The 26,883-nt window shown below is 34.7% G+C and overlaps 13 protein-coding genes across 13 annotated transcripts; 7 read left to right on the plus strand and 6 right to left on the minus strand. All coding sequences in view use genetic code 12, as the record gives it.

The window, feature by feature from the left end:
- Positions 1 to 258: 258 nt before the first annotated feature.
- CD36_13060 (10 kda chaperonin, putative) lies at positions 259 to 640 on the plus strand (the record flags this gene model as incomplete). Its single annotated transcript, XM_002417900.1, has 2 exons — positions 259 to 261; positions 323 to 640. 2 exons carry the CDS (start codon positions 259 to 261, stop codon positions 638 to 640), a joined length of 321 nt encoding a protein of 106 aa, XP_002417945.1.
- Positions 641 to 1,025: 385 nt separating this feature from the next.
- Positions 1,026 to 1,691, plus strand: CD36_13070 (RAB family GTPase, putative; the record flags this gene model as incomplete). The annotated part of the gene is made up of 1 exon (XM_002417901.1): positions 1,026 to 1,691. One exon carries the CDS (start codon positions 1,026 to 1,028, stop codon positions 1,689 to 1,691), a length of 666 nt encoding a protein of 221 aa, XP_002417946.1.
- Positions 1,692 to 1,948: 257 nt separating this feature from the next.
- On the minus strand, positions 1,949 to 3,040 carry CD36_13080 (60S ribosomal protein L4; the record flags this gene model as incomplete). Its single annotated transcript, XM_002417902.1, has 1 exon — positions 1,949 to 3,040. One exon carries the CDS (start codon positions 3,038 to 3,040, stop codon positions 1,949 to 1,951), a length of 1,092 nt encoding a protein of 363 aa, XP_002417947.1.
- Positions 3,041 to 3,439: 399 nt separating this feature from the next.
- On the minus strand, positions 3,440 to 4,255 carry CD36_13090 (PRY-like, SCP-like extracellular protein, putative; the record flags this gene model as incomplete). Its single annotated transcript, XM_002417903.1, has 1 exon — positions 3,440 to 4,255. One exon carries the CDS (start codon positions 4,253 to 4,255, stop codon positions 3,440 to 3,442), a length of 816 nt encoding a protein of 271 aa, XP_002417948.1.
- A 4,702-nt stretch (positions 4,256 to 8,957) lies between these two features.
- CD36_13100 (high-affinity iron permease, putative) lies at positions 8,958 to 10,103 on the plus strand (the record flags this gene model as incomplete). The annotated part of the gene is made up of 1 exon (XM_002417904.1): positions 8,958 to 10,103. One exon carries the CDS (start codon positions 8,958 to 8,960, stop codon positions 10,101 to 10,103), a length of 1,146 nt encoding a protein of 381 aa, XP_002417949.1.
- A 595-nt stretch (positions 10,104 to 10,698) lies between these two features.
- On the minus strand, positions 10,699 to 13,884 carry CD36_13110 (SET domain-containing protein, putative; the record flags this gene model as incomplete). The annotated part of the gene is made up of 1 exon (XM_002417905.1): positions 10,699 to 13,884. The coding sequence occupies one exon, from the start codon at positions 13,882 to 13,884 to the stop codon at positions 10,699 to 10,701; it is 3,186 nt and encodes a 1,061-aa protein (XP_002417950.1).
- Positions 13,885 to 15,030: 1,146 nt separating this feature from the next.
- CD36_13120 (conserved hypothetical protein) lies at positions 15,031 to 15,396 on the minus strand (the record flags this gene model as incomplete). The annotated part of the gene is made up of 1 exon (XM_002417906.1): positions 15,031 to 15,396. The coding sequence occupies one exon, from the start codon at positions 15,394 to 15,396 to the stop codon at positions 15,031 to 15,033; it is 366 nt and encodes a 121-aa protein (XP_002417951.1).
- An 815-nt stretch (positions 15,397 to 16,211) lies between these two features.
- Positions 16,212 to 17,954, plus strand: CD36_13130 (conserved hypothetical protein; the record flags this gene model as incomplete). Its single annotated transcript, XM_002417907.1, has 1 exon — positions 16,212 to 17,954. The coding sequence occupies one exon, from the start codon at positions 16,212 to 16,214 to the stop codon at positions 17,952 to 17,954; it is 1,743 nt and encodes a 580-aa protein (XP_002417952.1).
- A 309-nt stretch (positions 17,955 to 18,263) lies between these two features.
- Positions 18,264 to 19,940, plus strand: CD36_13140 (ubiquitin-conjugating enzyme E2 binding protein homolog, putative; the record flags this gene model as incomplete). Its single annotated transcript, XM_002417908.1, has 1 exon — positions 18,264 to 19,940. One exon carries the CDS (start codon positions 18,264 to 18,266, stop codon positions 19,938 to 19,940), a length of 1,677 nt encoding a protein of 558 aa, XP_002417953.1.
- Positions 19,941 to 20,444: 504 nt separating this feature from the next.
- On the plus strand, positions 20,445 to 22,004 carry CD36_13150 (conserved hypothetical protein; the record flags this gene model as incomplete). Its single annotated transcript, XM_002417909.1, has 1 exon — positions 20,445 to 22,004. The coding sequence occupies one exon, from the start codon at positions 20,445 to 20,447 to the stop codon at positions 22,002 to 22,004; it is 1,560 nt and encodes a 519-aa protein (XP_002417954.1).
- A 41-nt stretch (positions 22,005 to 22,045) lies between these two features.
- Positions 22,046 to 22,420, minus strand: CD36_13160 (protein phosphatase inhibitor, putative; the record flags this gene model as incomplete). The annotated part of the gene is made up of 1 exon (XM_002417910.1): positions 22,046 to 22,420. One exon carries the CDS (start codon positions 22,418 to 22,420, stop codon positions 22,046 to 22,048), a length of 375 nt encoding a protein of 124 aa, XP_002417955.1.
- Positions 22,421 to 22,788: 368 nt separating this feature from the next.
- Positions 22,789 to 23,781, plus strand: CD36_13170 (conserved hypothetical protein; the record flags this gene model as incomplete). The annotated part of the gene is made up of 1 exon (XM_002417911.1): positions 22,789 to 23,781. One exon carries the CDS (start codon positions 22,789 to 22,791, stop codon positions 23,779 to 23,781), a length of 993 nt encoding a protein of 330 aa, XP_002417956.1.
- A 78-nt stretch (positions 23,782 to 23,859) lies between these two features.
- CD36_13180 (conserved hypothetical protein) lies at positions 23,860 to 26,457 on the minus strand (the record flags this gene model as incomplete). Its single annotated transcript, XM_002417912.1, has 1 exon — positions 23,860 to 26,457. One exon carries the CDS (start codon positions 26,455 to 26,457, stop codon positions 23,860 to 23,862), a length of 2,598 nt encoding a protein of 865 aa, XP_002417957.1.
- Between the last annotated feature and the right edge of the window lie 426 nt (positions 26,458 to 26,883).

Here is a 26,883-nt window from a genome sequence, read left to right on the forward strand (position 1 = left end):
AGTAGGGATGTAGTTCTTGTTAGAAAAACAATTGATAATTACTTTGTATGTGTTTTGTTAGTCGTGCAATTTTGTTCAGCGGAAAGAATCTTCTATTCGATTCGATGGGGGTAGAGTTGCTGAGTATAAAGGAGAATAGAAAAAGGTGAAAAAAGAAAAAAAAAAATTACGATTGAAGGAAAAATTTCACTACCATTTATATTTTTTACTCACATTACACTTGTATCCAATTCGAACACCGTCAACTGAATTATCAAAATGGTATGTTTTTAAAGAATTCATTTTAATTTAAACGAGGACTTATTACTAACAATCGAAGTAGTCCTCCATAATTAGATCTGCTAAATCTTTACAACCATTGTTTGACAGAGTTTTGGTTCAAAGACTTAAACCAGCTACCAAGACTGCTACCGGTATTTACATCCCAGAAAAAAACCAGGAGAAATTAAACCAAGCCACTGTTATTGCTGTTGGTCCAGGTATCACTAACACCACTACCGGTCAAATTATCCCAGTTTCTGTCAAGGCTGGTGATAAAGTTTTATTGCCTTCATTCGGTGGTAACCCAGTTAAAGTCGGTGAGGAAGAATACTTGTTGTACACCGACAAAGAGATTTTGGCCAAGATTGATGAAAATTAGATCCAGTGAATGTCTGGGAGATATTGGCATATAAGATAAGTCATTCTTGTAAATAATATTTAAAAAAAAAAATATAAGACTTATATTCATTACTCGTTGGCTCTTGTAGATCCTTGCACGTGACCTCTGTGGTGGTCGGTAGAATCACCAACAATTCCAAAAGTTGTGGAATCGGAAATCAATTAAAATGACAAGTGAGTGTGTGCGAGTGAGGGAATTCCCTAATCAGCCAAAAAAAAAAAAAAAAAAAATAAAATGGTATAGTTCTTGCTCTTGTTGATTGAAATAGAAAACCTGCTTTGATAGAATCAATTTAATTTTCTTTTGCCAATATCTTGTGTACCTTCCATATTCCATTTATTCATTCTGAGTTGAATATATTCCGATGTCAAACAAACAATCTAATCAACGTTTTGCCCAATTCAAACTTGTGCTTTTAGGAGAGAGTGCAGTTGGTAAATCATCTATTGTTCACCGTTTTGTCAAGAACACATTTGATGACATGAGGGAATCGACTATAGGTGCCGCATTTTTGACTCAAACTATAACCATACCGGAATCTGAGACGACGATTAAATTTGAAATATGGGATACTGCAGGACAGGAGCGTTACAAGTCATTGGCACCAATGTATTATAGAAATGCCAATGCTGCCTTATGTGTTTATGATATAACTAGTCGTAGCTCATTTCAAAAAGCCCAAGATTGGATTAAAGAATTGAAAAGACAAGCTCCAGAAGGCATTGTTATTGCTCTTGTTGGGAACAAGTCTGATTTAGACGATGAAAGAGAAGTTGAATCAAGTGAAGTACAAGAGTATGTTCAAGAACAAAATGGTGATTGTTGCTCTATAATTACTGCCGAATGTTCTGCCAAATCTGGAGATGGGGTTTTGGATGTATTTAACAAAATAGGAAGAGCTTTACCTGTTGACGAAGTTATAGATGCTAGTAGATCGAGACAAGGAGTTGGTGCTGGAGGAAGAAGAGCAGGTGGTGTTGATTTGAATAGACCTAGAGGTCAAGTAAATCAAAGCAGCTCTTGCTGCTAGAATTTGAAATAGTTATTAGTATTTATTAATCACTATTATACAAGCTTCTATTTTGACTTGATAAAAAAGTTAATGTATGCAATGAAGAAACCATTGTCCAAGGAAACGTACCTTTTTATCATACAAAAAGAAAAAGAATACTCTGTAAGACATAAAACAATGTGCAACACTAGATGACAAAGCAATTAAAAAAAGGGAATTAAAAGATGTATTATATTTCTAAAAATTTCATACACAATATACAACTTTTAACAATTCTAGTTTTTCAAAACATCAGCGAATTGACCCTTAGATGGTTTAGTCTTGGCTTGTTCAACCTTGGCAGAACCGAGTTTTTCAGCAGCATAAGCCTTGGCGTATGGGTTCAATCTCAACAAGACTTGTTTGTTCTTCAATGGGTTCTTCTTTAAGACGTGGGATTTCTTTTGAGTCTTTTCACCAGCTGGTCTAACAACAGCTTGGACTTCAGCAGAGTTGATCAATCTGGTAACATCAGTGTTAGAAATGATGTTAGATGGTAAAGTGTAACCGGATTTGATTGATTTGGTGGAATCGGAACCGTAGACAGAGTCTAATGATTCGAAGGCACCTTGGGTCCAGATGATAAATCTACCCAAGTGAGCACCTGGAGCCAATTGCAACAAACCCAAGTGTTTGACAGAAGCAGTTTCAACACCTGGAACGTTTCTCAAGGCTTTAACAATACCGTTGTCTTGAGCGTAAACAACCAATGGACCTCTTCTTTGGGTGAATCTTCTACCTCTCAATTTACCTTTACCGGCTCTCAATTTCTTAGATTTGATGACCTTGACAACATCTTTGTGGGCACCAATAGCTTTCAAAACAGCAACGGCATCCTTGGTTTTGGTGACGGATTCGAATTCGTTAGAGACAACCAATGGTAATTCTTTAACTTGTTCAACTCTGTGACCTCTAGCTAAAACCAAAGAAGTGACAGCAGAAGCGGCAATGGCAGAAGCAGTGGCATAACGTTTTTCGTTATGGTTGACTTTGACATTCCATCTTCTCCAAGTCTTGGTTGGAGCAAACATACGACCACCTCTACACATGTTACCAAAAGCAGCTTGACCGGAACGGTGAGTACCACCACCACCAACTCTTGGAATTCTAGCAACAGCTCTACCGGTACCCCATGATTCAGCAGAGGTTTGGTGACCGGCATTTTCAGCGACAGCGTAAGCTTGTCTCTTGTTTTTGTTAACTCTAACAAAGACAGAGTGGACTAAGTCTGGTCTGACTGGAGCAGCGAAAACAGCTGGCAATGGTAATTGGGATGAACCTTGTTCACCTTTAACGGAAATAACAGAAACTTGTGGTCTTGATGACATTGTAGTATAATGATGATAAAGGAAGGAAGAAAAAAAGAAAGAAGGGGAAAAAAAAAAATGAAATGATGGGCAATATAGAGTTTTGAAATGGTGAAAATTTTTTTTTTCACTTCCTTCAAGACACAAAAGACCAAAGTCGTGTACGCACAGAAATTTATGTTAGTTGAATAATTCTTTCCTGCATATACGGGACATTGTACAATAATCTGTAGAGTCTACACGAATAATGTAAATTAGAGTTGTTTATCATAAATATTACATGTATTATTGGGTGCAAATATAGCAAGGGAATCCATTTGTGGTTTTAAAAACTACTACTAAAAAAAAAAAAAACTAAAGAAATTTTTTCTTAAAAAGAAAACGAAGAACTGAAATAGATTAGCATCAAATTAGACTTTTTTACTTCAATGGTGGCAAGACGTTATCAACAAAGTATGAGTGTCCGGAAGTGACATTCAAACCAATGACATTACCACGAGGTAAGTATTCACAAACAGTAATTTGTCTCCAAGCAGTGTTACACATCATTTTAGCACAACCCACTTGAGTGGTACTACGCCATACAAGTTGGGTGAAATGTCCGGTGGATTCAGTGAAATCGATATTGTTCCAATTAACCATGGAAATTTCATCATACCAAGCATCAACAGGGCTATCTCCACCCATATAACCAGCAGCCAAGTTTTCACCGTATGGACCAGAAGAATGTTTCAAATTAAGATTGTTGCAATCGAATCCGGTGTTGGCGTAATTTTGAGCGTATTCAGCTAATTTGTTACTCCAACTAAGTTCAGGTACACCGTGGAGTGCTCTCTTACGATTATGTTCTTTCAAAATTTCCTCAGCAAATTCAACATCGGCAGTAGGTGTAGAATCTGAATCATCACTAGCAGTAGATGAAGAAATAGTGGAAGTTGTCAATGTAGACGACGATTGACCTGGAGTTGTAGTTTCGACATATGAGGTGGCCGAACTACTGGTAGGTAAATTAACGGAACTAGTAGTTGAGGCAGTAGAATCTTGAGTTTTACTAGTGAGTTGTTTTGGTGGAGCTGAATAAACTGTTTCAACAAATGATTTGGTTGCCATAACAGTTTGACTAGTTTGGGTAACAAAAATAGTTTGGGTTGAGGCCGTAAAGAACTTGGTGATAGTGGCAGCTTCTGTAACTGCTAACAATGCAGCAATATTAAACAAAGTATTTGATATCTTCATGATTGTAGTAGCGAATGTAAAGGGAGGGACAACGGGAAAGGTGTGTATAAATTGATTTGGAATTGAAAAAAAAAAAAAAAAAGTAAATATACCCTTTTCCTAACAAAACAAACGGTAAGTTACAGGAAATTATAAGTCTATTTAAATGATTTCCATGTTGATGCAACCGTTGGTGAAGTCCAAAAAAAAATAATATTGATCAATTTTAAGGAGTGTGTAGGTGAATTGGACAAGAACAGTAACCAAGAGTTTTTGCAATCAGATATAGTCCGTTATTACACAAAAGGGGTTGGCTGTACGTACGATTTTTTTTTTGGGCTTTTCACGTTTCCTTTGTTGTGTTAAAATATCTAACACAAAAGGTTATTCACTTTGAACGTATTCATTGTTAACGACGCATTTTAACAAAGAAATAATTATCGTTCTAGATTAATAACGCCAGAAACTTAGACATTGTTTATTTTTTCTTTTGCTTTATTTTGTCTGTACAATTAAGGAGTGTAGACACGGAGTGATTGATTAAATGTTTTCCAATTTTGTTGGTTTACGCTATACGGGGATACTGCTGATGATCTTATGAAGAATGCGAGACTTGTGGCATGATTTGGGAGCAGACCTAATTATAATATGCCAAAGATCTCCGAAATGTCAATCTTATTATCATCGACATCACCGCACCGCACCGCACCGCACCGATCAAAAGAAAAAAATAATATCTGGATATATGCAAGCTTGCGTTTCTCTTTTTCGTATTTTATTGCTCGCAATAAATCAAAAGTAGATGCATGACAAGAACAAAAAAAAAAATAAAATAGAATCAATTGGCAAGTTGATGGTTATTTATTATTAGTACTGGCTAATTCACAGGTATGCTGGTTATGGGGATTTGTCTATAAGTTTTAGTGTGAGTTTATTTTTAAGATTATTTCTACTTGCTTTTAGAGTTTAAATCTCGCGTTTTTTTTTTTGTTTGCTTCCTATTGTTTACTAGACCTAATCAACAATCGGGCGTTTTTTGCTTCCACTTGTTTCACCCCCCTGTATACTGGTATTGAGTATTAATGGGTCAATTCTACCAGAACCAAGACATGCAAAGAAGGATTGGGAGTGGAAAAGAGTATTGGTCTCAATCTAAAGAAAATACAAGCGTTTAGTTAGTTAGTTTAGAATGAAATTTATGCGACTCTGGTTTTCCTTTTGACCATACTATTTTTTTTTTTTTCACAAATGTTACACTTTCAATATTATTTCTATTTATTTTAGATTCAATTACGGGAAGTTAACTCTTGGCAGTTGGAATTAAGAATTAATTGATATTTGCACAAATAGGTGGGTTGTTTTTTTATTGTGCGGTAGTTATCATCACAACACGACAAAAAATAGGACAAACACAACAAAGTTCTCTCTCTCTGAATTACAGATATTTCTATATTGTTCTGAAGGTTATTGTTTACAATTATCCGTTCTTTTTGAGAAATACTGCTAGAAAGGTTGTTTTCATCGACAGTGCTCTCCTAGTGATGGTAGGGTATGTAGAACGTTCTGGTGACTGCTAGCTAGTATTTACACTTGCAAAAGCAAATTCAACCAGAATAATATACAAACAGTTGAGTTTTTTAATAGTTCAATTACAAGTAATTCCACAAAAACCAAAAAATCACTCAATTTGCTGGACTTATTGTTACTACAATTGCTATACTTGTTGAAATAATCGTTCTACTTGTTCAATACATCGTTCTACTTGTTTTCCAATGTACACATCAACTTCTTTCTTTGTTTTAACAACGTAGGTACACGAAATGTTTTTGCCATTTCATTGCCTGTTTTGTTTGTTTTGTTGTGATTATTGTCAGATTGACTCCTTTCCGAAACTTATAATTTAGATCAATTGGTTTTAAGTAAGCTAAATCTGTATTCAGGTTGGAGCTTATAACTTTTTTTTTAGAAGAATTAGAGGGGGGGTTATGGACTCGGCTGAATATAAAGCCTCCTAAAACTAGTTTTTTATAGTTTTGAACAATTTAGATTTTCATCTTAATTGGGTACGAATTGCAAGATTTTTGGCTTTTATGCAGTCTCGTGTTTTTTGTTTTTGTGTCATTTTGTACCGACCAATGGTAGCTTCCGGGGAGTTACCATCTGTTTTCCCGAATAAGAACTCAACTATCCTAATTTAGAGTTTTGATAACAATTGGTTTGCATAAAATGTGATTTCTGGTGTATTCAAAATAACGTTATTTTTTTGTTTGTAGTTCATTGTTTCCCCGTCTGTTATCAAGATGTAGAATTCCAAAAATCGACTTCTTCTTTATTTCTCCCTAAGAGCGTATCGTTCAAGTTGATAATGGAAATTGCATTTTGATAACTGAGTTAACTGCACAATAGTGTGATTATAATGTGTAAGGATTGAGGACTTTATAATTGTTGGAACATTGATACAGTGTTGCAACTAGGTAATTTTGCTTTGTTTTGTGGTTCGGTATTGGTTTGGACTAATTGATTAGTGCAAGTGCTCACTACCAACGTTTTAATAATGCTTGGCATCTTACTGGATTGGGGTGAATCAATTACTTCAATTATATTGAATTAGGATGATATATATACCGATGGAGAAATGACAAGCATAGTGGTTTTTGTGTCGATTCGAAGCCATTTGGTATCTTTGTTTGATATTGCGCTGGCGCATACAGAATCTAATTATCTTAAAAAATACACAAATCGATGGCGTTTTTGGAGAATGAAATTCACTTTATTTCTCAAATCATTCTGAGTTTATGTTACATCTTGTTGTTTTTCTGAAGGTATTCTTACCAAATTTCAATCAAAAGAAAAAAAAAAAAAAAATAACTGCAAATATAGTAAGTTGTAAAAGCAATTGAAGATTAATCTATCAAACTCAATTAGAAAACAGTCTCCATACTACGATGTTTAGATTGCAGCAATTACTGTTGACTTTTATCTTCTAATAGATATAGATTGGTTCTCACAAGAACCACGTCTGCACGTGACTTACACGTGCAAGCTCTTTTATGTCTAAGAATGCAGAAAACTCTTCTGCCAAGCTCATTACAAACATTTCTCTGGATTATTATTATTGTACGGCTCTTAATGCAACCTGTGCTACTAATTAGTTGCTGTTCAGTATTAGAACACTTTGGATTGATTATCAAACTGTGGTTGGACATTTCCTAGGTCGTGAATAAAACGGTCACTTACAACAGAAAAAAAGAAGAGGAACAATTTCAACCAATAGTAAAGAAGCTAGACGGATTTCCCATTAACGGAATTACTTTTCTCAGCAAAAAAAAAAAAAAACAACAAAATCCCAATCATAGTAACCAGTAACGAAAAAAAAAAGAAAAGAAAAACCAAGAAAATTATCAACTGTCATTATAAATCTATCATCAAGGGGACGAACTGTCATCTTAGCTAGCAGTTTTTTTTTTTTAAATTGAAGATTCCAATACTATATTATGGCAAATTCACTCAACCTTATTGTTTTTCTTCAAAAATGAAGGGATCACGTGGCTTACCGATTGAACATTTTCTGTTTTCCTATTTTTTTTTACTAAAACCAACAGTAACAAATTTGCAAATCAATAAACAAATTTGAATATCAAACTTCTTCTTGACCATTTTGTGTACTATTTTCTAATCAATTTAATATTTTTCCCGGCTTAAATAACTGAATCTAATTGGTTGAAATTGAAAAATTAGTTTAAAAGTTTTTTTTTTTTTTCATTTTGTGGTTTGTCTAATTTTATATACCGGAACATGGCTTTTACAGAATTATGAAGGAGAACAATTTCAATTTATCAGATGGAATCGCAATTACTTGAACAATATTTACACCCAATGAAATTCATTTGTTTAGAATAGGGATTTCTAATTTTAATAAATTTATGTAGTACATAAATTAACCAAATACTGTAAAAGAAGGGGTTAAACCAGAATTGATAAATTCAATAAACTAGTTTTAATACATCAGTTAACTCAATTCGTTATCTGATTAATCTAGCCACAAAACAGAAAAAAAAAAATTAAAATTATTTCCACCACCACACTACACCCCCCTTCGCTTCACCTACTAAAAGGAAAAAAAAGGGAAAAGGATTTACAAAAAACACATATTATTGTAAAACTGCCATCATTTAATTGGTTAAGATGAAAGACAATGTGCATCGGGCCCAATCGTTCCCGATTAACAAGAGGCTATTATTGCAGATTTACTAACTTTTACCACTAATTAGTTATTGTACTATGGAATCTAAACAATAGCACATTCTAATTTAAATTAAAAAAATTTTTTTCTCTTTTTTTAATTTCAATAATGAAGGTATATGCATCCTCTCACCTTATTATATTAAATTAATAATTGTATAAATATTGATGCCATCCCCTATGTTTGTAAATTGAATGAAAACCTCTTCTTCTTTTTCTTTTTCTTCTTTAGATTTTGGTGAATCTCCCTCCTTATTGAAAGAAATTATCAAATCTTTACATTTAAAGCTTTGTGAATTAGATTATTATTTTTTTTTGGCGCAAAAGATAATCCTATACTAATATTTGTTTGTTTCTTATTTTTTTTTCATTAAATTCGATTTTTCCAGCTACTTACACTTTTTGTTGTTATTGTATCTTGTCAATTATTCATTAGTTTAATTACTTAACAGAGACACTAAAAAAAGAATAAACACTAAAAATGGTTGACGTATTTAACGTTCAAATTTTTTTCATCGTTTTCAGAGAATCGTTGGAAGCCATCATTGTTGTTTCAGTGCTTTTAGCATTCGTCAAACAATCCATGGGTGGTAGTTCCGACCCTAAATTAAAGAAACGATTGTATCGTCAGATTTGGCTAGGGGCGGGGCTAGGAGTTCTAGTCTGTCTTATTATTGGTTGTGCTTTCATTGGTGCGTTCTACGGGTTAGGTAAAGATATTTGGGGTAATTCCGAAGATTTATGGGAAGGTATCTTTTGTATCATTGCTACTGTCTTGATTACTGCTATGGGTATTCCAATGTTGAGAATCAACAAAATGAAGGAAAAATGGAGAGTCAAATTAGCTCAAGCTTTGATTAAAACTCCATCTAACAAAAAAGATAGATTCAGATTGGGTTATCTTGGTAAGAAATATGCTCTTTTCATTTTACCATTCATCACTTGTTTGCGTGAAGGTTTGGAAGCTGTTGTTTTCGTTGGTGGTGTTGGTTTGAACAGTCCAGCCACTTCTTTCCCAATTCCAGTCATTGTTGGTTTAATTGCCGGTATCATCGTTGGTGCCTTATTGTACTACTTTGGTTCCAGTGTATCTATGCAAATTTTCTTGATCATCTCCACCTGTATTTTGTACTTGATTGCTGCTGGTTTGTTCTCCAGAGGTATTTGGTATTTTGAAACCAATACTTACAACAAAAAGACTGGTGGTGACGCTTCCGAAAATGGTTCTGGTCCAGGTACTTATGATATTGCTAAATCTGTTTGGCATGTTAACTGTTGTAACCCAGAAACCGATAATGGTTGGGATATCTTCAATGCCATTTTGGGTTGGCAAAATTCTGCCACTTATGGTTCCGTCATTTCTTACAATGTGTACTGGCTTTTCATCATCTGCGTTTTGTTATTAATGGTCTACGAAGAAAAACACGGTCATTTGCCATTTACCAAAAACTTGACTTTGGTCCAATTGAACCCAATGTACCACATCAAAGGTAAGAAGAAGTTAGAATTAAACAAAGCTGAAAAAGAAGAATTGTTCACTAAACTTCAACAGCAAAACTTTGGTCAAGCTGCAGAAGTCGATGAAACTTCATCAAACAAATTAATTGAATCCAAAGAAAACAAATAAACTTGGTTTATTATCATTCAACAATAGCAAAAGTAAGAGAATATTATTTGATTAGTATTGGTGAAATATTGATTTCATTTTATTTTATCTTCAGAGATATTAAGAAAATAATGCACACACACACAAATATATTTTTTTTAATATCAAATTGGATAATCAATTGAGTGGATGATATCAACTAATTCTAATTGATATCTCAAACTATCTTGCTATTATTGTTGATCTAACTGGATTTTACATTCGTTTTTATATTTCCTTTTTTTTTTTTATTTGGTCATCAAGTTTACAAAGTCGCCACACTTTATTTTTTTTTATTATTTTAATTTGTTTATTTTCATATTCTGATTTTATGCAATGCTTTAAATGTGAATTTTTTTTTTTTAGATATAATTTTAATATAGGGGGTTTTTAAGGGTTAAATTTTTTTTTTATTATTGTTTATATGTTTTAACACATCTAGATATACTTTTCTTAAATGTACATTCAAACGGGTCAATAAATCATTACAATTAAATGTAAACTTATATACATTAACAATATTGCGGTTCCTTTTATTATTACTCTAAAACAATATACAAAATTCAAATAGAAACTCTTATTTCATTTTTTTATAATCAGCAAAGGATAACTTCTTTACGACTTTAGTAGGGACAGCTGTTTCTGGCACCAACGTCACATCACGCGTCTTGTTCTCTCCATTGTCAGACACCAAAGACACCTTTTCAACCAACTTCAAATTAACGTCTTCTCCGGTAACTGCTGAGGCTTCAACTTGTTTGATTATTGGTTTTAGTTTTTCTTCAATATTCTTGTCAATAATTGCCACCAATTCAGGTACTACTGGTACAGGAATCTCAACTGTCATTGGATCAGCATCATCCTCACTAGATACTGGGGTTGGTTGTTGGACTGTTGTTGTCATTTCAACATTGGTCCGAAGGTTTGCCAACAATTGTTGTTTGAATGGTAATTTATATAACATCGGTGGTTTCTCGTTGCCTTTACTATCATCAGCATTTGCTCCAATTCCTGTTATTCCTGACCCCGGACCAGGACCAGGACCAGAACCGGCTCCACCATCAGCAGCTTCTTCTAATGCAGACTCCTCTTTTTCTTCAGATCTTTGTTGCTCATTGTCATTATCCGACCCTTCTTTTTTCTCTCCTGACAATAACTCAGTTTGAATTCGTTGATTTCTTTGATTCAACCTTTCCTCCCAAGAAACATATTGTTTTTCTGGTCTTGGCAATATCAATTCTTCTTTGGACTTTGTTATGTTGACATTGCTCAAAGATGATGCCTTTCTTGTTGATCTCATCAAATAAGACGTGGCCTTTTTTATTTTGAAAATTGCACACAGTGAAGATGCATTTGACGTCGAACACCCACATTCAACAAAATGCAAAATATTATCAATATAAGTAATCAATGCTGATTTCTCTTCATTCGTCAAATTCTCAAATTTCTCCAGATTATTATTGGCATAAAGCTTTAATATAGGATGATCTACATCCCATTCCCAAGGTAATCGCAATTCTTCATCTTGATTTTCTGATTTTAATGTGATTGGTTTTGAAGTAAACACTAAAAATCGAAACCTATTTTGCTCTGGTACATAAACAGTCTCTATTTTGCAATTGGCCGATGATGGACACGCCTTACGAATAAATCTACTTTCATTACCAACAAATCTAGAATCCAAGACAATATCCATAGTTTCATCATTGTGTTGCATTGGAATCGCTGTCTTTAAAACTTTCGGCTTGGGACTACCCCACAAACGATATTGATTGATCGAATCTCGACAATAATTCTTAAACAAATCAACCTCTCCTAAATATTCAATTATTGGAGTATCTTCTGGGATCGTTAAAGACCCGGTGCTACCACCGTTGCTGGATATAAACAATGCGAGTTTGGAAATGCCATTGAATTTTTGCTTCTGATTATCTGTGTAAGGTTTAACTTGAATGGTGGTTTTGTTAAAATTATTCTTCTTTTTAAGTTTGTTATGTTCTTGTAAATATTTGGTGAAATTTGGTAAGTTTATTTTACTCCATTTGATCGATTTAAATTGACTCAGACTCATTATGGTAACGTTACGGAAATGCTTACCCTGTTGTTCCAGTTTAGGTAATTTGAAAAATTGACTGGCAAACTCCAGTCCAATATTATCAATGAATTCTTTGATCGCTTGTCTCTTGTAATCGTTTTCCGTTAAATTATAATATACTGATTGGTATGATTCTGCTGTTATTCCATCCTCTAGCAATTCATTTTCTTTGTTTGGCAAATCATCCATCTCATCTGGACGAGGACTTTGAAATTTTGGTGCTGGAGAGCCACTAGCTGAGTTGCTTGAATTTGTGTTCGTTTTGTCTTCTGTCTTCCTCTTTTTATTATCGACCTTTTCGGAATTCAGCTGTTTTCTTTTTGCTCCATGTTGATGTTGTTGCGGCAATGCTTTAACTGTAGCTTGGCGGCTGTTCTCCAGTCTGTCTATATCTAATCGCTGCATGGTTCTCGATCGAGATGCTTCAGGATCAAACTTCCCCCATTTGCTTTCATCACAATAATAACATTTGTACATGTCTTCAGGAACTTCTTCAGCATTTTCATAGCCCATACATACACAATGCTGCCATCTAAAACAGACATCACATTGAATCGTGAACCCATCATCATCCTCAATTCCACATATACATCCTATCAAACCTGAATCGGGATTGACTTGGTAAGTTTCCAACGGTGGAGGAACATATTTATCTTTAGACAGACTCTTGATAGCAGGCTTATTTGCTGAATCAGAGTCTATCACAGCAGTCACTTTGTCGTTGTTGTTCGTAGCTACCAACACGACCTTTTCCTTCACCATTTCCTCTTCCTCGTCCTCTTCTTCAGGTTCCGTCAATTGGTCTTCTTCGGATTTTGATATCGCTGGTACAACTGAAACAGGCACTACTTGAGCCTTTTCTTTAACTAAAACTGGTTTCTGATCCACGAGCTTTAAGGGAAGCGGATTATCAACAGCTGCAGTTAATGCAGCAGCAGCAATAACTGCATTATCAGTGTTTCTTTCTTTAGATCTCAAATCTATACCTCTTTGAAATGCAGGTGTTGGAGATGGTGTTGTGGACTGGTTTTGTTGATTCTGTAGTTGCTGAAGTTGTTGCTGATGATGTAACTCCAACTTTGCTATGGTTGCCTCAGGAGTAGAACGCGATCGTTCATGGTTTGGTTTGAAACTACCCTTTTTAGGTAACCCAGAAGTTGGAGAAATAGACTTTTGCTTCCTTTCGTAATTACCTGACACTGCTGGTGGTGGCGGAGTTACAATTTGTTCAGGTGGATTCATCAAAATACTTATGGAGCTTTTGCGAGGTTGTGGAGCAATGTCGGAAGGAGTGTCGTTAACAAGCATACTAATTGAAGTTCTTTTCGGAGGAGTTACAGGTTTGCTTTTATCGTGAGTGACTGATGTAGACTGGAGGTTGCTCGTAGTATTGTTATTGGAGGGGACTGGAAAATCAAACTTAACAGATGGGGATGGAGATGTCACATTCTTTTCGTTATGCTCAGACGATTTTCGTGTGGTTGATCCGGAATTAGTATGCTGTTGGGTAAGGGGTTGTTGCTGTGGTAGCTGTTGAAGAGCTGGTGGGGATGACATATTTGATACTGGTGAATGCTGATTCAGCAGCTCATGTTTAGCTACCAGGCTGGCAAACATCAACAAAGTGGAGGCGTCTTGAAGTAACTGTTCTTGGTCTTTATTAGTCATTAAAGAATAAACACTTATAAAGACTACTAACTAATAGTATCGACAAACCAAACAAACAAAATAGAAAAATGAAATGAAAATCTTCAACAGTTTCTTTAATTTCTTTTTAAATATAGGAATAAATATTGAATATATATATATATGTACGTGTGTGTGTATTGGTGTGTTTCTTTTGCAAAATAGTAATGAAGAAAAAAAGCAATGAAAACTTCCAACAAATTTGAAATAATTTAATTAAACGATATAAAAATAAAAGATAAACTATTTCGGTACTAGTTTGATTGTTTGTACAAGTTATTCTACTTTTTTTTTTTTATTTCCTTCTCTCTCTGTCTGTCTCGCTTCGTTCACACGCATTTATACCTATATACACACACATAGTTCTTCTCTCCTCCTCCCCTCCCGCCTCTTCGTACAATTTGTTAGGGCCACATACAAACACCATACACACTAACTATACGTTTATTTTATATTTATTTCTTCTTGGTTTCATTTTGTCTATACGACGAAAGATACTAAAAATCTAATGCAAGTGTGTTATGTTAAAAGTACAGAACTGTCTATTCCGTTTTGCTCGTTTGTTTGTTTGTTTGTTTGTGCCAAACCAATTATGAAATTTACTAATTTTCTCTTCTATACGATCAACTACTAAAAGCCCTATTTTCTTTGGTCGTATAGACCAATCAGAACTTACCCAACCCAACCGAAACCCATAAAAAAATGAACAAATGTTAGGAGAATACCCAAGTAATCCGAATTTGGTATTAAAACTTGGTTAATACATCCCTTAATATTTTATTCTCTCTAGTCGTTCTTTCTTTTTATGTTAGTTGTGGCATGTTGTTTAGCAGTGTCTTTCCAACATATGCAACATTTGAAACATGGAAATGGGGTATCTTAAATTCATGCAAGATCAAACGAATTATATCATCTTGATCGTCATATGTTAACACCTTTACAGATTTACATGGGAACAAACAATTTCCATAGAAACAACATGAAAAGAAAAGAAAACCATACATTATTTTATGATCACAACTATTTACATTAATCTAATCTAAACTCCCAGACACCCAAAGATAATAAATAACTACTGCTGATGCATATATGACTCATCACATAATAGATACGACCAAACACATTGGGCTAATTGGACGCCGCTCCCTTTTCGTTTTGCAATTTCTCCAAATACTCTAGCTCTTTCTTTAACGTATCCATCGCATAATATACTTTACTTTGAAGATAGAATGAATTCCCTTGTTCTTTCGAGTTCACATTAAACAAATAGTCGTACTTCTCTTCAACCTTATCTAAGCTTAGCTCGGTCTTTTCCAAATCCAAAATTTTCATTGCTTCTTCCACAGGTATACCTCCAGCAGAACTAGCCTTGGCTGGTCTTCCTGCGGCGCCAGCAGCTGAAGCTTTGGCGGCTTGCCTATAAGCTTCAGTAAAAGCACGACCAAACACGGAAGCACCAGTAAATATCACGTTAACTAATAATCTGTGAGCCATTTTAAATGATAAAACAAGTTGATTAATCCGGGGTGGTGGTGGTGGTGATAGTGTTCGTTATTGTTTGACAATCAAAAATTTTTCTTTCTAAAACAAGGATCATGTTTTTTTGCTTTGTAATCTCTCTGTTACCGAGAGTTATGAATATCGACCAAAAAACACGACCTTGGAAAGAGAAAAGAAATGAGTAAAGAAAAGACATCACTCAGTTGTCCCCTTTGTATTAATTGAGGTTTCTTGTGTTCATAGACAGAGAAATAAAATATTTATTTTACATCAGAAATTGAATGTAGCACCATGCTTTCATCTGGATAATCATCGATATTTCACTAAATTACCAGAACTTTTATGTTTTATAAACACATGTAAATGCCGTTATTAATCTAAAAGACCGAAACGAAGTATTGACTGTGGCCGAGTTGTTAGCAAGGTCAATCAAAATACTTAGCTATTGGGTTAATAAATAAGACAAGTCTTAAATAGCATACATCTATGATATACTACCAATAAAACTCGCCATAGTCTTTATAGTAAAGTAAGTTATATTATAATAAGTATAGTATAACCACTACTGATGATTGGAGAATTGGAAAAAAAGGGTGGACGAGGGAGATCTGCTCAATTTATAGTAAAGAAAAGGTACTGCATACAGACACAACAAGTGAAGATTTTTTTTTTTGCCTCATCACAAAAGAATTTACCCGACTCCAACCTCTTCACACGACCTGTTAAGATCTGAAAAATTGATGCTTTTTTTTATTAGGGTTTCTAGATATTATTGTTAAGATTCGTAGAATTTAAGTATTTGTTAATCAATGTCGTCTACACTATCAAGTAAACTAGATCAATTAAAGAGCTGGTTGGATAAAAACTCATTTTGGCGAGAAGACTTGATCATAAAAGACTCACCGTATGGAGGAATTGGGGTATTTAGTCAAGGTCCAATCGATATTGAAGAAGACCCATTATTATTACGTATACCGAAAACCAACTTGTTAGCACCTAAGAACTCTTATATTTATAATCTTTTAGTAGATTATGAATCTGAGAACTCAGATATTATACTATCGGAAGGGATGTTTGGATTAGTCATTACGGTTATTTATGAACTTCAATGTCATGATTCCTCACCATGGTTCAAATATTTACAAACAATCGACTTTAACAATTCCCAAATACCCGTTTGTTTATGGGATACAATTGATAAAGAAAATTTAAAAAATACTCAATTGGATCTATTGAATTTCCTTGACCCTCAAGAATTAATTGACTTCTATATAGAGGCCATTAGATTTGCTCAAAAAAATCTGGATATATTGCCAATACCGTCAATATTAAATATAAATAATACAGATTTGTGCTCAGAAATATTGATTAAACATCACAACGATAAATTAATTGAATTTGGTAAAGTTATTCAAAGTGTGATTTCTCGAGCATTCATGATTGATAATTATTACCAATTGGGTTTAGTTCCTGCAGCTGATTTATTCAATCATTTATCGCCAAAACTTATAGATGGGAAAGTTCTTGATCGTGAAAATATCCATTTTGTTTGTGATGGAACAGTTTGTGATATATGCGGAGAGCAAGAATGTGATCATGAAGAGGACGAGGAAGAAGATGAAGGCATGGAACAAGAACCACAGGAAGACGACAATCATGCTGAGAGTATTACTTCGATTAGTATGGACTACATATATGAAATGGAGCAAGATGAATTGAGTGACGCAGATACTGATGTTGATCCAGAAGAAGCATCGACGTTATCTATGGAAGAAGAAATTAGAGTGAATGGCGCCGACCAAGATTTGGCAAATGAATTATCAGATAGCTCAAAATGCTGTGATGCGATTTTGATCCGTGAGCCACAAGAGCAGCATGGGTTCGAAATTTTCAATTCGTACGGGAATGAGCTTTCAAACGCCCAACTATTACAGAAATACGGGTTTATAGATATGGACAACAATCCCAATGACATATGTTTACTTTCAATTCAATTTTTCAAACAATTGAAAACCTTGAAAGACAAATTGGGAAACCCTAAAAAAGCAAAAGAGTTGGATCAAAAAATAGAATGGTTGGAAGAAGTAGGATATGAATTAATTAATGAAATCATCAATGCTGGAGAAACTGAGCATGAAGAACATACTCACGACGAAGAGGATTGCCAAGATGAAAATTGTAATCAGAAATATGGAGAAGTTGTTCTTCCAGAGTCATGGCCCCTTGCCATATTTGTAAGAAACATAGATGGAAGTTGTTCACCACAAACCTACGCAATTTTAAAATTAGTTGAATTGAAACACCCTTATTTTGTTCAAAAATTAGAATCAATTGATAATGAAAAGATATTAATGAAAAACATTCAAAAATATCTATTGAATCACACTGAAAAAGAATTGAAATCGTTTAATAAAACGGTGCTGAATTGGTGCAAAAATAGACTACAAAAATACCCAGATTCAATCAAACCAAGTGAACATAGCGAACAGATATCAACAATCATCAACCAAGAAAAGCGCATATTACATAAATTTATAGGCTTACATAGCTAATGATATTGATTGCTGAACAAATACGTGATTTTAAAACACGAATATTTTTGAAGACTCTATACACCAGGTTTACACAGTCTGGTTAGCTCAACACCAAAAGTGAAGTAACAAAAAGGAATGCTCGAACCAAGATTAATGGGAAAGTGGCCATGGCTAACGCGGGCATCAATTCTTACTAAACTGGAGTGGTTACTTTTTTTATCTTTTTCCTTGTCGCTCTTTTTCTTTTGCTTACTCATGGTGCAACACGTACCCTTAGAATATAAAATAAACTACAGACACGCAAGTAATCTAGGATTTTAACAAAAGATGGCGTTTTCAGATGATGATAGTATTCTGTTTGAATATGATGACGATATGGATGACGATGGATCAGAAATTTCTTTCATTTCCGAGGACGAAAATGACGGGAACAATTTTGAACCTCCCAACAAGAAAGTGAAATCTAGTTATAATAGGAACGGGGTTCTTGATGATTCTGTTATGGTCGGCTTTAACGGAACTCTCTATAGACCTTGGACGTTTGAGGAATTCATAGAACAACATTTCTTAAGTCCTTTAAAGAAGTTGGAAAAAGTACATTTGAATGGTTGTACCGAAGACGATTTATTAATCATGTTACAATATAAGAAATGGAATCTGGATGAAGTGATAAATTCGTTCTTTGAATCACACGACAAGCTCATGGAAGGTTGTGGTTTACCAGTTGGCAAGCCATCAAACAACAAGTTTGAGGAGGTTGACAACTATGATTGTTTTATATGCTGTGAACTGTACCCGAAGACAACTGTTTATTCGTTGACGTGTAACCATCAATTTTGTTTTAACTGTTATCAACAATATATTGGGAATGAGATTGTACGCGGAGAGCTAGTATCATGTATGGATCCAGAATGTCATTACACCATACCTCATAGAGATATCGATCAATTTTATACCAGGAAAGACAAGGAGAAGAATTTGATTGTCACAGTAAAACCTTTGTCGTCCAATCCTTTGTTGCATTCAGCAGCTCGTTACTTGGTGAATTCTAAACCAAAGTATACCCATTGTCCTGCCACCGACTGCTACAGTTTTGCAGAAGTATTGGATGACACAAAGTGTTCTTCGTCACAGCTATTCACCGAACAATATTCTGATATGAATGTGGATTTATCTAGGGTGCCTATTATTGGTTGCAGCGAACATCACGAGTTTTGCTTTGATTGCAAATATGAAAATCATTTACCGTGTCCATGTTGGATAAGTAAAAAGTGGATCAAAAAATGCAATGACGACTCAGAAACTGCTCATTGGATTGATGCAAATACCCATAGCTGTCCTAAATGCTATTCCTCCATTGAAAAAAATGGAGGTTGCAATCATATGACTTGTCAGAAATGCAAATACGAGTTCTGTTGGGTGTGTTTAAAGGATTGGTCTGATCATAGAAGTAACTATTCTTGTAATCGTTTCCGGGACGAGAGAGCTGAAGATGAGATTAGAAAAAATAAAAGCAGGCAAACGTTGGAAAGATATTTGCATTTCTACAAACGATACTCCATCCACGAGAACTCAATGAAAGGTGATCAAAAAACTTTGAAAAAAATTGATGACTTGACTCGCCTTTACATGGAAGATAGACGAGAAAATGGCCAGACTTATTTGTCATGGAATGATATTCAATTTTTGCCCGATGCAATGAAATCTTTGCAAAATGGCAGAAAGACTTTGAAATGGACGTATTCCTTTGCTTATTATTTATCCAAATCCAATTTTTCCGAAATTTTTGAGAGTAACCAAGATTTTTTGAATCAAACAGTCGAAGACTTATCAGAGATTTTCGAAAAGATTATGGACAAGAAAAATAAAAACAAAGTTGACACAATTTTGAAGAACAAAGCAAAGATTATGAATTTGAGTGAGTTGGTCAACATGAGACGAACGACTTTGATTAAGAGTTCACAAGAAAACTTGCAACAGGGCTTGTTAAGTTTTGAAATTTAGGTGGGCTAGGCTATATAGTCTGCTAGTTTCGTTCAATTATTGAACGATTGAACTTTTATGTACATATGTAAAGTTTGAATATTGAATATCGTTTTTGTAATAGCTTTTTAATTTTCCAAAGAAAATTTATAGCGACGATGGCAATACTACAAACTTCTTGACTGTATGTTCTTTATCCGAAACTATAATTTTATGTTGTCTTGGTTTTATTAGTTTAGTTGGTGTTAATTAATATGTAGTATCGCTTTAATTATTTTTGTGCACTTTACAATAATTTAGTTTTTCTTATCTGTCGATAATTTAATCTGTGTAATTAATTTTGTAATATTTTCAATACTGGACATAGTCTGAGATCAATTTTCAATTTAAAGTCAATTCCATTGGATGATATATATATTGGGATTAGTTGATTTAGCTTACCATTTTTTTTTTTTGATATAAATTAGAGCAAAAATCATCACTGAAATATTTGTGGAGGAGTGAATTTGTGTTGCATACTCGAAAATGCTATACAAAAATATACAACAACAGCAGAGCATTACACCTCCACAGACAAATCAATTCAAGAATCAACAAACCGATGAATACGAGGAAAGAGGTAGAGCTAAAGGTAAGGATACAGTATGTCAGTCTACGAATACACAATTGCCCTCAACACAGGACCAAACAGTGCTAAAATATCAATCTCAAGGTCCGATGCGTTCTAGATCAACAAATGATACAAGTGTATTAGCAAACCGAAGAAAAGCAATAAACAAAAGAACTGGATCGGAGCAACTACTACTAACAGCAATTAATCAGAACCATCAGTCAAAATCCAAATTAACAAGATCAATATCGTCACAAGGAGTCAATACACTTCAACAACAACAACAACAACAACATCTTCATCATTATCATCGCACACCACAACTTCCTCTTCAAAGCAAGAAAAATATACCTATGGTGAATAACGAACTACCCCCACCAAACCAGGCTCGTCCACAATTTAGACGCTGGAATCTGTATAATGTCCCGAAAACTATTTCGAAAGACCCAGCAATGGAGTCAGATAGCAAACTAGAGATTATTATCGACAAAAACAGTATATCACCTTTGACTGTACTAAAGGACCAGTATGATACCAAAAGACCTATTACCAACAATGTTATTACTAATACATCAACAGACAATTCCTTTAGCTCTCTATCCAAGAATAATGCAAATGAAGTCAAACCTGATAGGAAATCCCAAATAACATTAGCTAGTTCACATAACCAAAACTTGTATGAGAAAATGAAAAGCATGGCCCACACAGGAATGAGTTCCCTACTCTTTTTAACAGGAAATGAAACCCAAGAAAAAAGTGTTAAATCATATTTGCAAAGTGACCTGGACGATGAGTCAGACGAAGACGAGGAAGAATTGTGGGGTAGGAAACTTAATGAAAACACATTAGATTCCGATACCCAATATGCCATCGAGCAGATTAATGACACCACGACTAGTGATGAGCCAGACAATCAAACCATTGATTTTGAAGATCTTATGACAAAAATAAGCGGGTTTCAAGAAAATCTTGTCCATAAGCTACCTTATACAAACGTCAAACTAAGTAGGACCCAGCAACGACAATTGGATTATAAGCAGTTGTATGAGTATGAATCGACCGATAAAGAAAACAGCTCCGATTTGGTTTGTTATGATTGGAAAATTCAAAATGAAACAATACTATCCCAGTATACATCTATTCGATTAAGGTTTTCTTCAAAACAAACCACCAACACAAGGCAAAATAAACAAAACGTGGAAAATCATATGGGTATACTAGGATTCATTGACAGATTTAAAAATAGTACTACTAGTAATACATCAACATCCAATTTGGAGACTTCATTTGATGATGTGAATGCAAAGTTGAACAAAGTATGGACACAAGAGTTTAGTCACCTATTTGTACATATCCCTCAACAAGATACAAACACCGTACCTGAAGTTGAGGATAAAAATATTTATGAAGGCAAAACAGCTAATATGAATAAATTGGCAAAAGGTGTAAAACTAAACGGACTTTTGAAAATATGAACACGTATATAAATTATTTATAATGTTGAAGCAAGTTTATCTCATTTTCCAGGTAGCTTGGATTGGTTCTTGTAATGAGGCTGAACTTCATAAGCATTGGGCTTTGACTTTTTTTTGTTACTATCGGATGTTCGAGGTATTCTATTGTTTTTATCATTCTCATCGTTATCTGAAGAATCGCTAGACGAGTCACTGGAACTTGAGCTATCTTCTTCATCGCAGTTCCCAGCCGATGGATGAAATATGCAGCATATTTTGGTTTTCTTCCTATTTAGATGCTCATTATCAATTACGCCTTCATCCCACGAAACGTCACGAGCTTGTCTTTCTTGTGCTCGTAGTTTCAAAATGGGTGGGGCAGTCGTCGTAGTCGTTTGAGAAGCTGATCCTCTTTGTTTTTCCTTTTGTTGAGACATTTCGATATTATTAAAGAAGAGTGAATTTGTTATATAGTAAATAAAGAAAAAAATAATGCTGCCTGAAAGTAAAATAGAGAAATTAAGACGATTTAAATAGTGTTTCTTTGATTTTATTAATCATGATCACGTTGTTCAACTAGGTCTTGGCACTATCTCCGAGCAACCCTGTAAATCTATAAATAAAGTAAACACACGTCAAAAAAAGCGCACTCACGTGAACTTACATAAGCAAGTGTGTGTGAGAAGCAAAATGCGATAATTATTAACTTTAAAAAAACAAACTCGACATTTCTTCATGTAAACAATCAATCACATCAACATTTTAATCGTTTTTTCTTTTGCATTGCTATCACTAACCATACACTATGAGTAAACGTGGCAATTATCCATACTTATCAGCAGATATGTTCCCACAGAACCCCAACATCACAACATCTCTGCGGATCACCAGCACAACATCTCGAACGGGGTCAGTAGCATCTCATCAATCATCGTCAATATATATTCCAAGACCAACAATCAATTATGGATATTCATCATCGTCAACTCTAGTGTCCAGATTAAGAAATATCAAGGTTATGGCGAAAAGGTTATTCAAACCGAAAACTCTTGATTTTGAAACGGCAATTTGGGAAATATTTCATTTGATTGTTAACCCCAAGAAAATGTATCGATCTCACTATTATTATAAGCAACAACAACATGAACAATTGGGGAGTGGGAATTCATATACCAGAGATGATCCTAGTTTTTTGATTTTATTGACGGGGTTTTTATCCTTAAGTGCAATTGCTTGGGGGTTGGCATACCAACCTAGTTTTAAGGAAATTATAAAATTGATAGTGTACATGGTCCTAGTTGATTTTTATCTAACTGGGATTGTCATATCCACAGTAACATGGATATTGGTTAACAGATTGTTCAATCCTGGTGCCCAATTTAGCAGTTATAGCGTCAATTATATATCATGGGGGTTCTGTTTTGACATTCACTGCAACTCATTTTTGATAATTTGGTGTTTGTTATATGTGGTACAATTCATACTATTACCTGTGATTCGGATAAAGCACTCGATTTTTGCCTTGCTTGTGGGGAATCTGTTATATTTTGGTAGTATTGGCTATTATTTTGTTGTTTCCTTTTACGGATACAATTCATTGCCTTTTATTAGTGCAAATTTTGGAAACTTCAGTTCGTTTAATAGTGGCATCAACAACAATAATAAGAATAACCCGGCTCGAACATTGCAATTGGTTGTTGTGGCAGGAATTTTACCAATTCTAGCGTTGGGATGGCTAGTTACACTACTTTTTAGAATCAACGTGGCAGATAGTATGGTCGACATTTACTTTAACTAATTGTTCTACGGCAAGTGCACACATATAAATATATATATATATATATATATATGTATTATCATCTAGTTTTATTATAATCTAAAGAGTTGCTAGTTGCTCTAATCTATCAGCAGCAGCTTTTATTCTCATACCAGTTCTATTACTCAATTCGTAATCACCTTCACCCACAATCTCTGCCCGTTTAAGCCAGCTTTTACTTTCTTGGACAGCCTGATGTACATCCAATTTGGCAGCATTTTTAGTCCTCAATAGCCAAACAAACATTGTTTTCTCGTACAATGCAGTTGGATAAATATATGGACTGTATGTCATTTTGTGGAACCTAAATTGATGAAGAGGTTCAGAAATGACATACTTGGAAATAACATGGTTATCTAATAACCCCAACCCATCATTGATATTACCCAACTGCCTCAAAGTTACTCCTTGCAAAAAGTATCGAATCATCGCTTCGTCTTCAGTTTCTTCTATCAAGGCATATGACTTTTCATTAGTGTTAGCAGAGTAGTCACCATTAGGAGCACCAGAATAGCCCAACAATTTCAAGGCAATTTCCAAATCATGGTTGCTCATTCTATTGTAACCATTCCAAAAATAGATTAATTCATGAATCAAAGACGTTCCTACTATATCAGCCGTAGGCATGTTTGGATACTTTTTTTTTCTAGCATCAATATGTCGACTCTTACGTAATAAGAATTTGTCAAATGGCATTTGCTTATTGCTTCCACCAATACCACCTTTCTTACCAACAGCATTGTGGCCATGACCAGGCACATAACTCAATGCAAGATCAAGATATTTATCGAAAAGCGAGGAGTACTTGGCCATTTCTGATTCTTTATTGTCGACTGAAGTGATATCCATTTTGATCATTCTATACTTTTCCAAATAACATGAGGCAGCCATAAACAAATAGACAGCTTTGGACCACGAGTTAATATCAATCAAATAAATTAAATCCCTGGCTGCATTGTCGTACTCGTGTTGATAAATATAAATAGTCGCACGATCAAAAATCAACAATGCCTCAGCCTGTTGCATTTGAATTTCGTTGGCTGGATCATCAGTGAAATCCTGCATTGTTTTGGTAGCCAAAACCAAATCGCCTTCTGCCGCCAACATTCTGCCTTCCTGTAATATCCAAAGAGCATTATGAGGGAACATTCTTCTGGCTCTGCGCAATAGCTGACTCGTGTACAATTCTGGTCTCTCCAAAATTATATCCAACTCTGCTTCAGAAACAGTTGCCTTGTTATCCAATGAGAGGATCTTTTTGTCATTTCCTTGATCTGGCAAGCGGAATCCATTATCAACAAACTGCACTGGCCCATCATAAAACACTAGAATAAATAATAATGCCAATTCACCATGAATATTTCTACATGTAATAGCAGTTCTCCATAACAACCTTAAACCAACCTCTCTGTCTCCTTTAAAACCAACAATTGACAACACTTTCCCAATGGCAGGTGGGATCAAAGACAAGACAACTTGCAATATCCCGAAACATAATTGAACACCAGAATGAATATATTCATCAATGGTTGACACGTGCAAATGATTGTCGGAAGAGTTTTGTGTCAGACTTGGTGATGTTTCAATTGATGAAAGCACAGACTGTGCACTAGAGTGAATTTGTGGTGGGGGGAGATTGAGAGTATCTTCAGTATCAAACTCTTCCAGAGCATCGCAATACTCGTTGTCACTGCTACTACTATCATCATCATCATCACCAACATTGTTGTTGTTATTAGCATTATCAACTCGTTGTTCCTCGTACTTGGAATTACTTTGTTTAGCCAAAGTTAAAGAGCTATTCAGGTCTTCAAACAAGTTAACACGCTCAGGATTCACATTATTCGCTAAAGTAGCTCCTTCAATTCGGGATTTTCTCATCATATAAATTTTTTCTAAATTTTTCATCAACGAAATATCTTGCGGTAAGGAACTTGTGGAACTTGTTTGAGAGCTGTAACCAGGTAGATCCACAGTGCTTATAGAAAAGTTTTCTGTGGTTATAATGTTGTTTGACTTAACGCCATTGCCTTGCATTGCTGCTTCTTTTTTCAATTTGGCCAAGTTTTTGTTGAATAGTGGTTCCAGTTCTTTAATTTTTTTATACACAGCATCCAAAGTTTGATAAGCACGACGTAACTTAAACAAGGCCTTGGCACTTTCCACCATCCCGTTGTTTTCCGTTAATAACATCAATAATGCATTTAACAAAGTAGACTCAGCAAACGTCACCTGAAACTCCGTACCTGGGGGATAAATCATGGATGTGGCCAATTGGTACTTGAGGTTATATTTTGAATTATTCAATGAGGCATTCTCTGCTTCTGACAACGTTTTATGAGCTTTTTCCATAACTTCAGGTTCAAATCCTAACGTAGCTTCGATAAATTCCATTACTCCTAAAGCTAATGGGAAAATTGCATGTGGTTGCTCAGAATTGCTGTTCTTTGATGCTTCATTCTGCAACAAATCCGTGCCTGTTTTGGTTCTATCGTCCAATAAATAGTCCATGGCCTTAAGCGCTATTTCGAAATCATACACCTGAGTCAATATTTTGTCATAGTTGGATTCTGAGTTTATCACTGAGGATGTTGATTGTTGGGAGGTCATGGAACCCAAGGACAATATTGATGCCTTTTTTCTTAAACCTTTGAGCATAGCGGTTGGTCTGAAAGTATGAAAAATGCTTACTCAAATACTGACAATATACTATTGAAACCTAAAAAAGAAAGAAATTCAAAAGGAAATAAGAATATGCAAAAAAAAAAAAAGAAAAAGAAAAATTGGAGTACTTTGTTGTCTATAAATCAATACTTGTCGAAAAATTATTGGAAGCGGAACGATCTTTGGAATTGGAGAAGTAGCAAAAAAAAAAAAAACAAAAGAAAACACAACACCAAATTAAGCGTGAGGGAATTTGTCCTGTACGTTTATTATTGATCGTTCATTCGTATCAATATGACACAGTATTGTATAAGTTTACATTTAAATACTACTTGCTACAGAAGATGTGATTGGTCTGTTTTTATGAACAATAGAATGTGTTGTTCTTGTATGGCTGAATATAGTGAATCTGAAACCAGC

This window comes from Candida dubliniensis, chromosome 1 (genome assembly GCF_000026945.1).
Source record: "Candida dubliniensis CD36 chromosome 1, complete sequence".
NCBI lineage: Eukaryota > Fungi > Ascomycota > Pichiomycetes > Serinales > Debaryomycetaceae > Candida > Candida dubliniensis.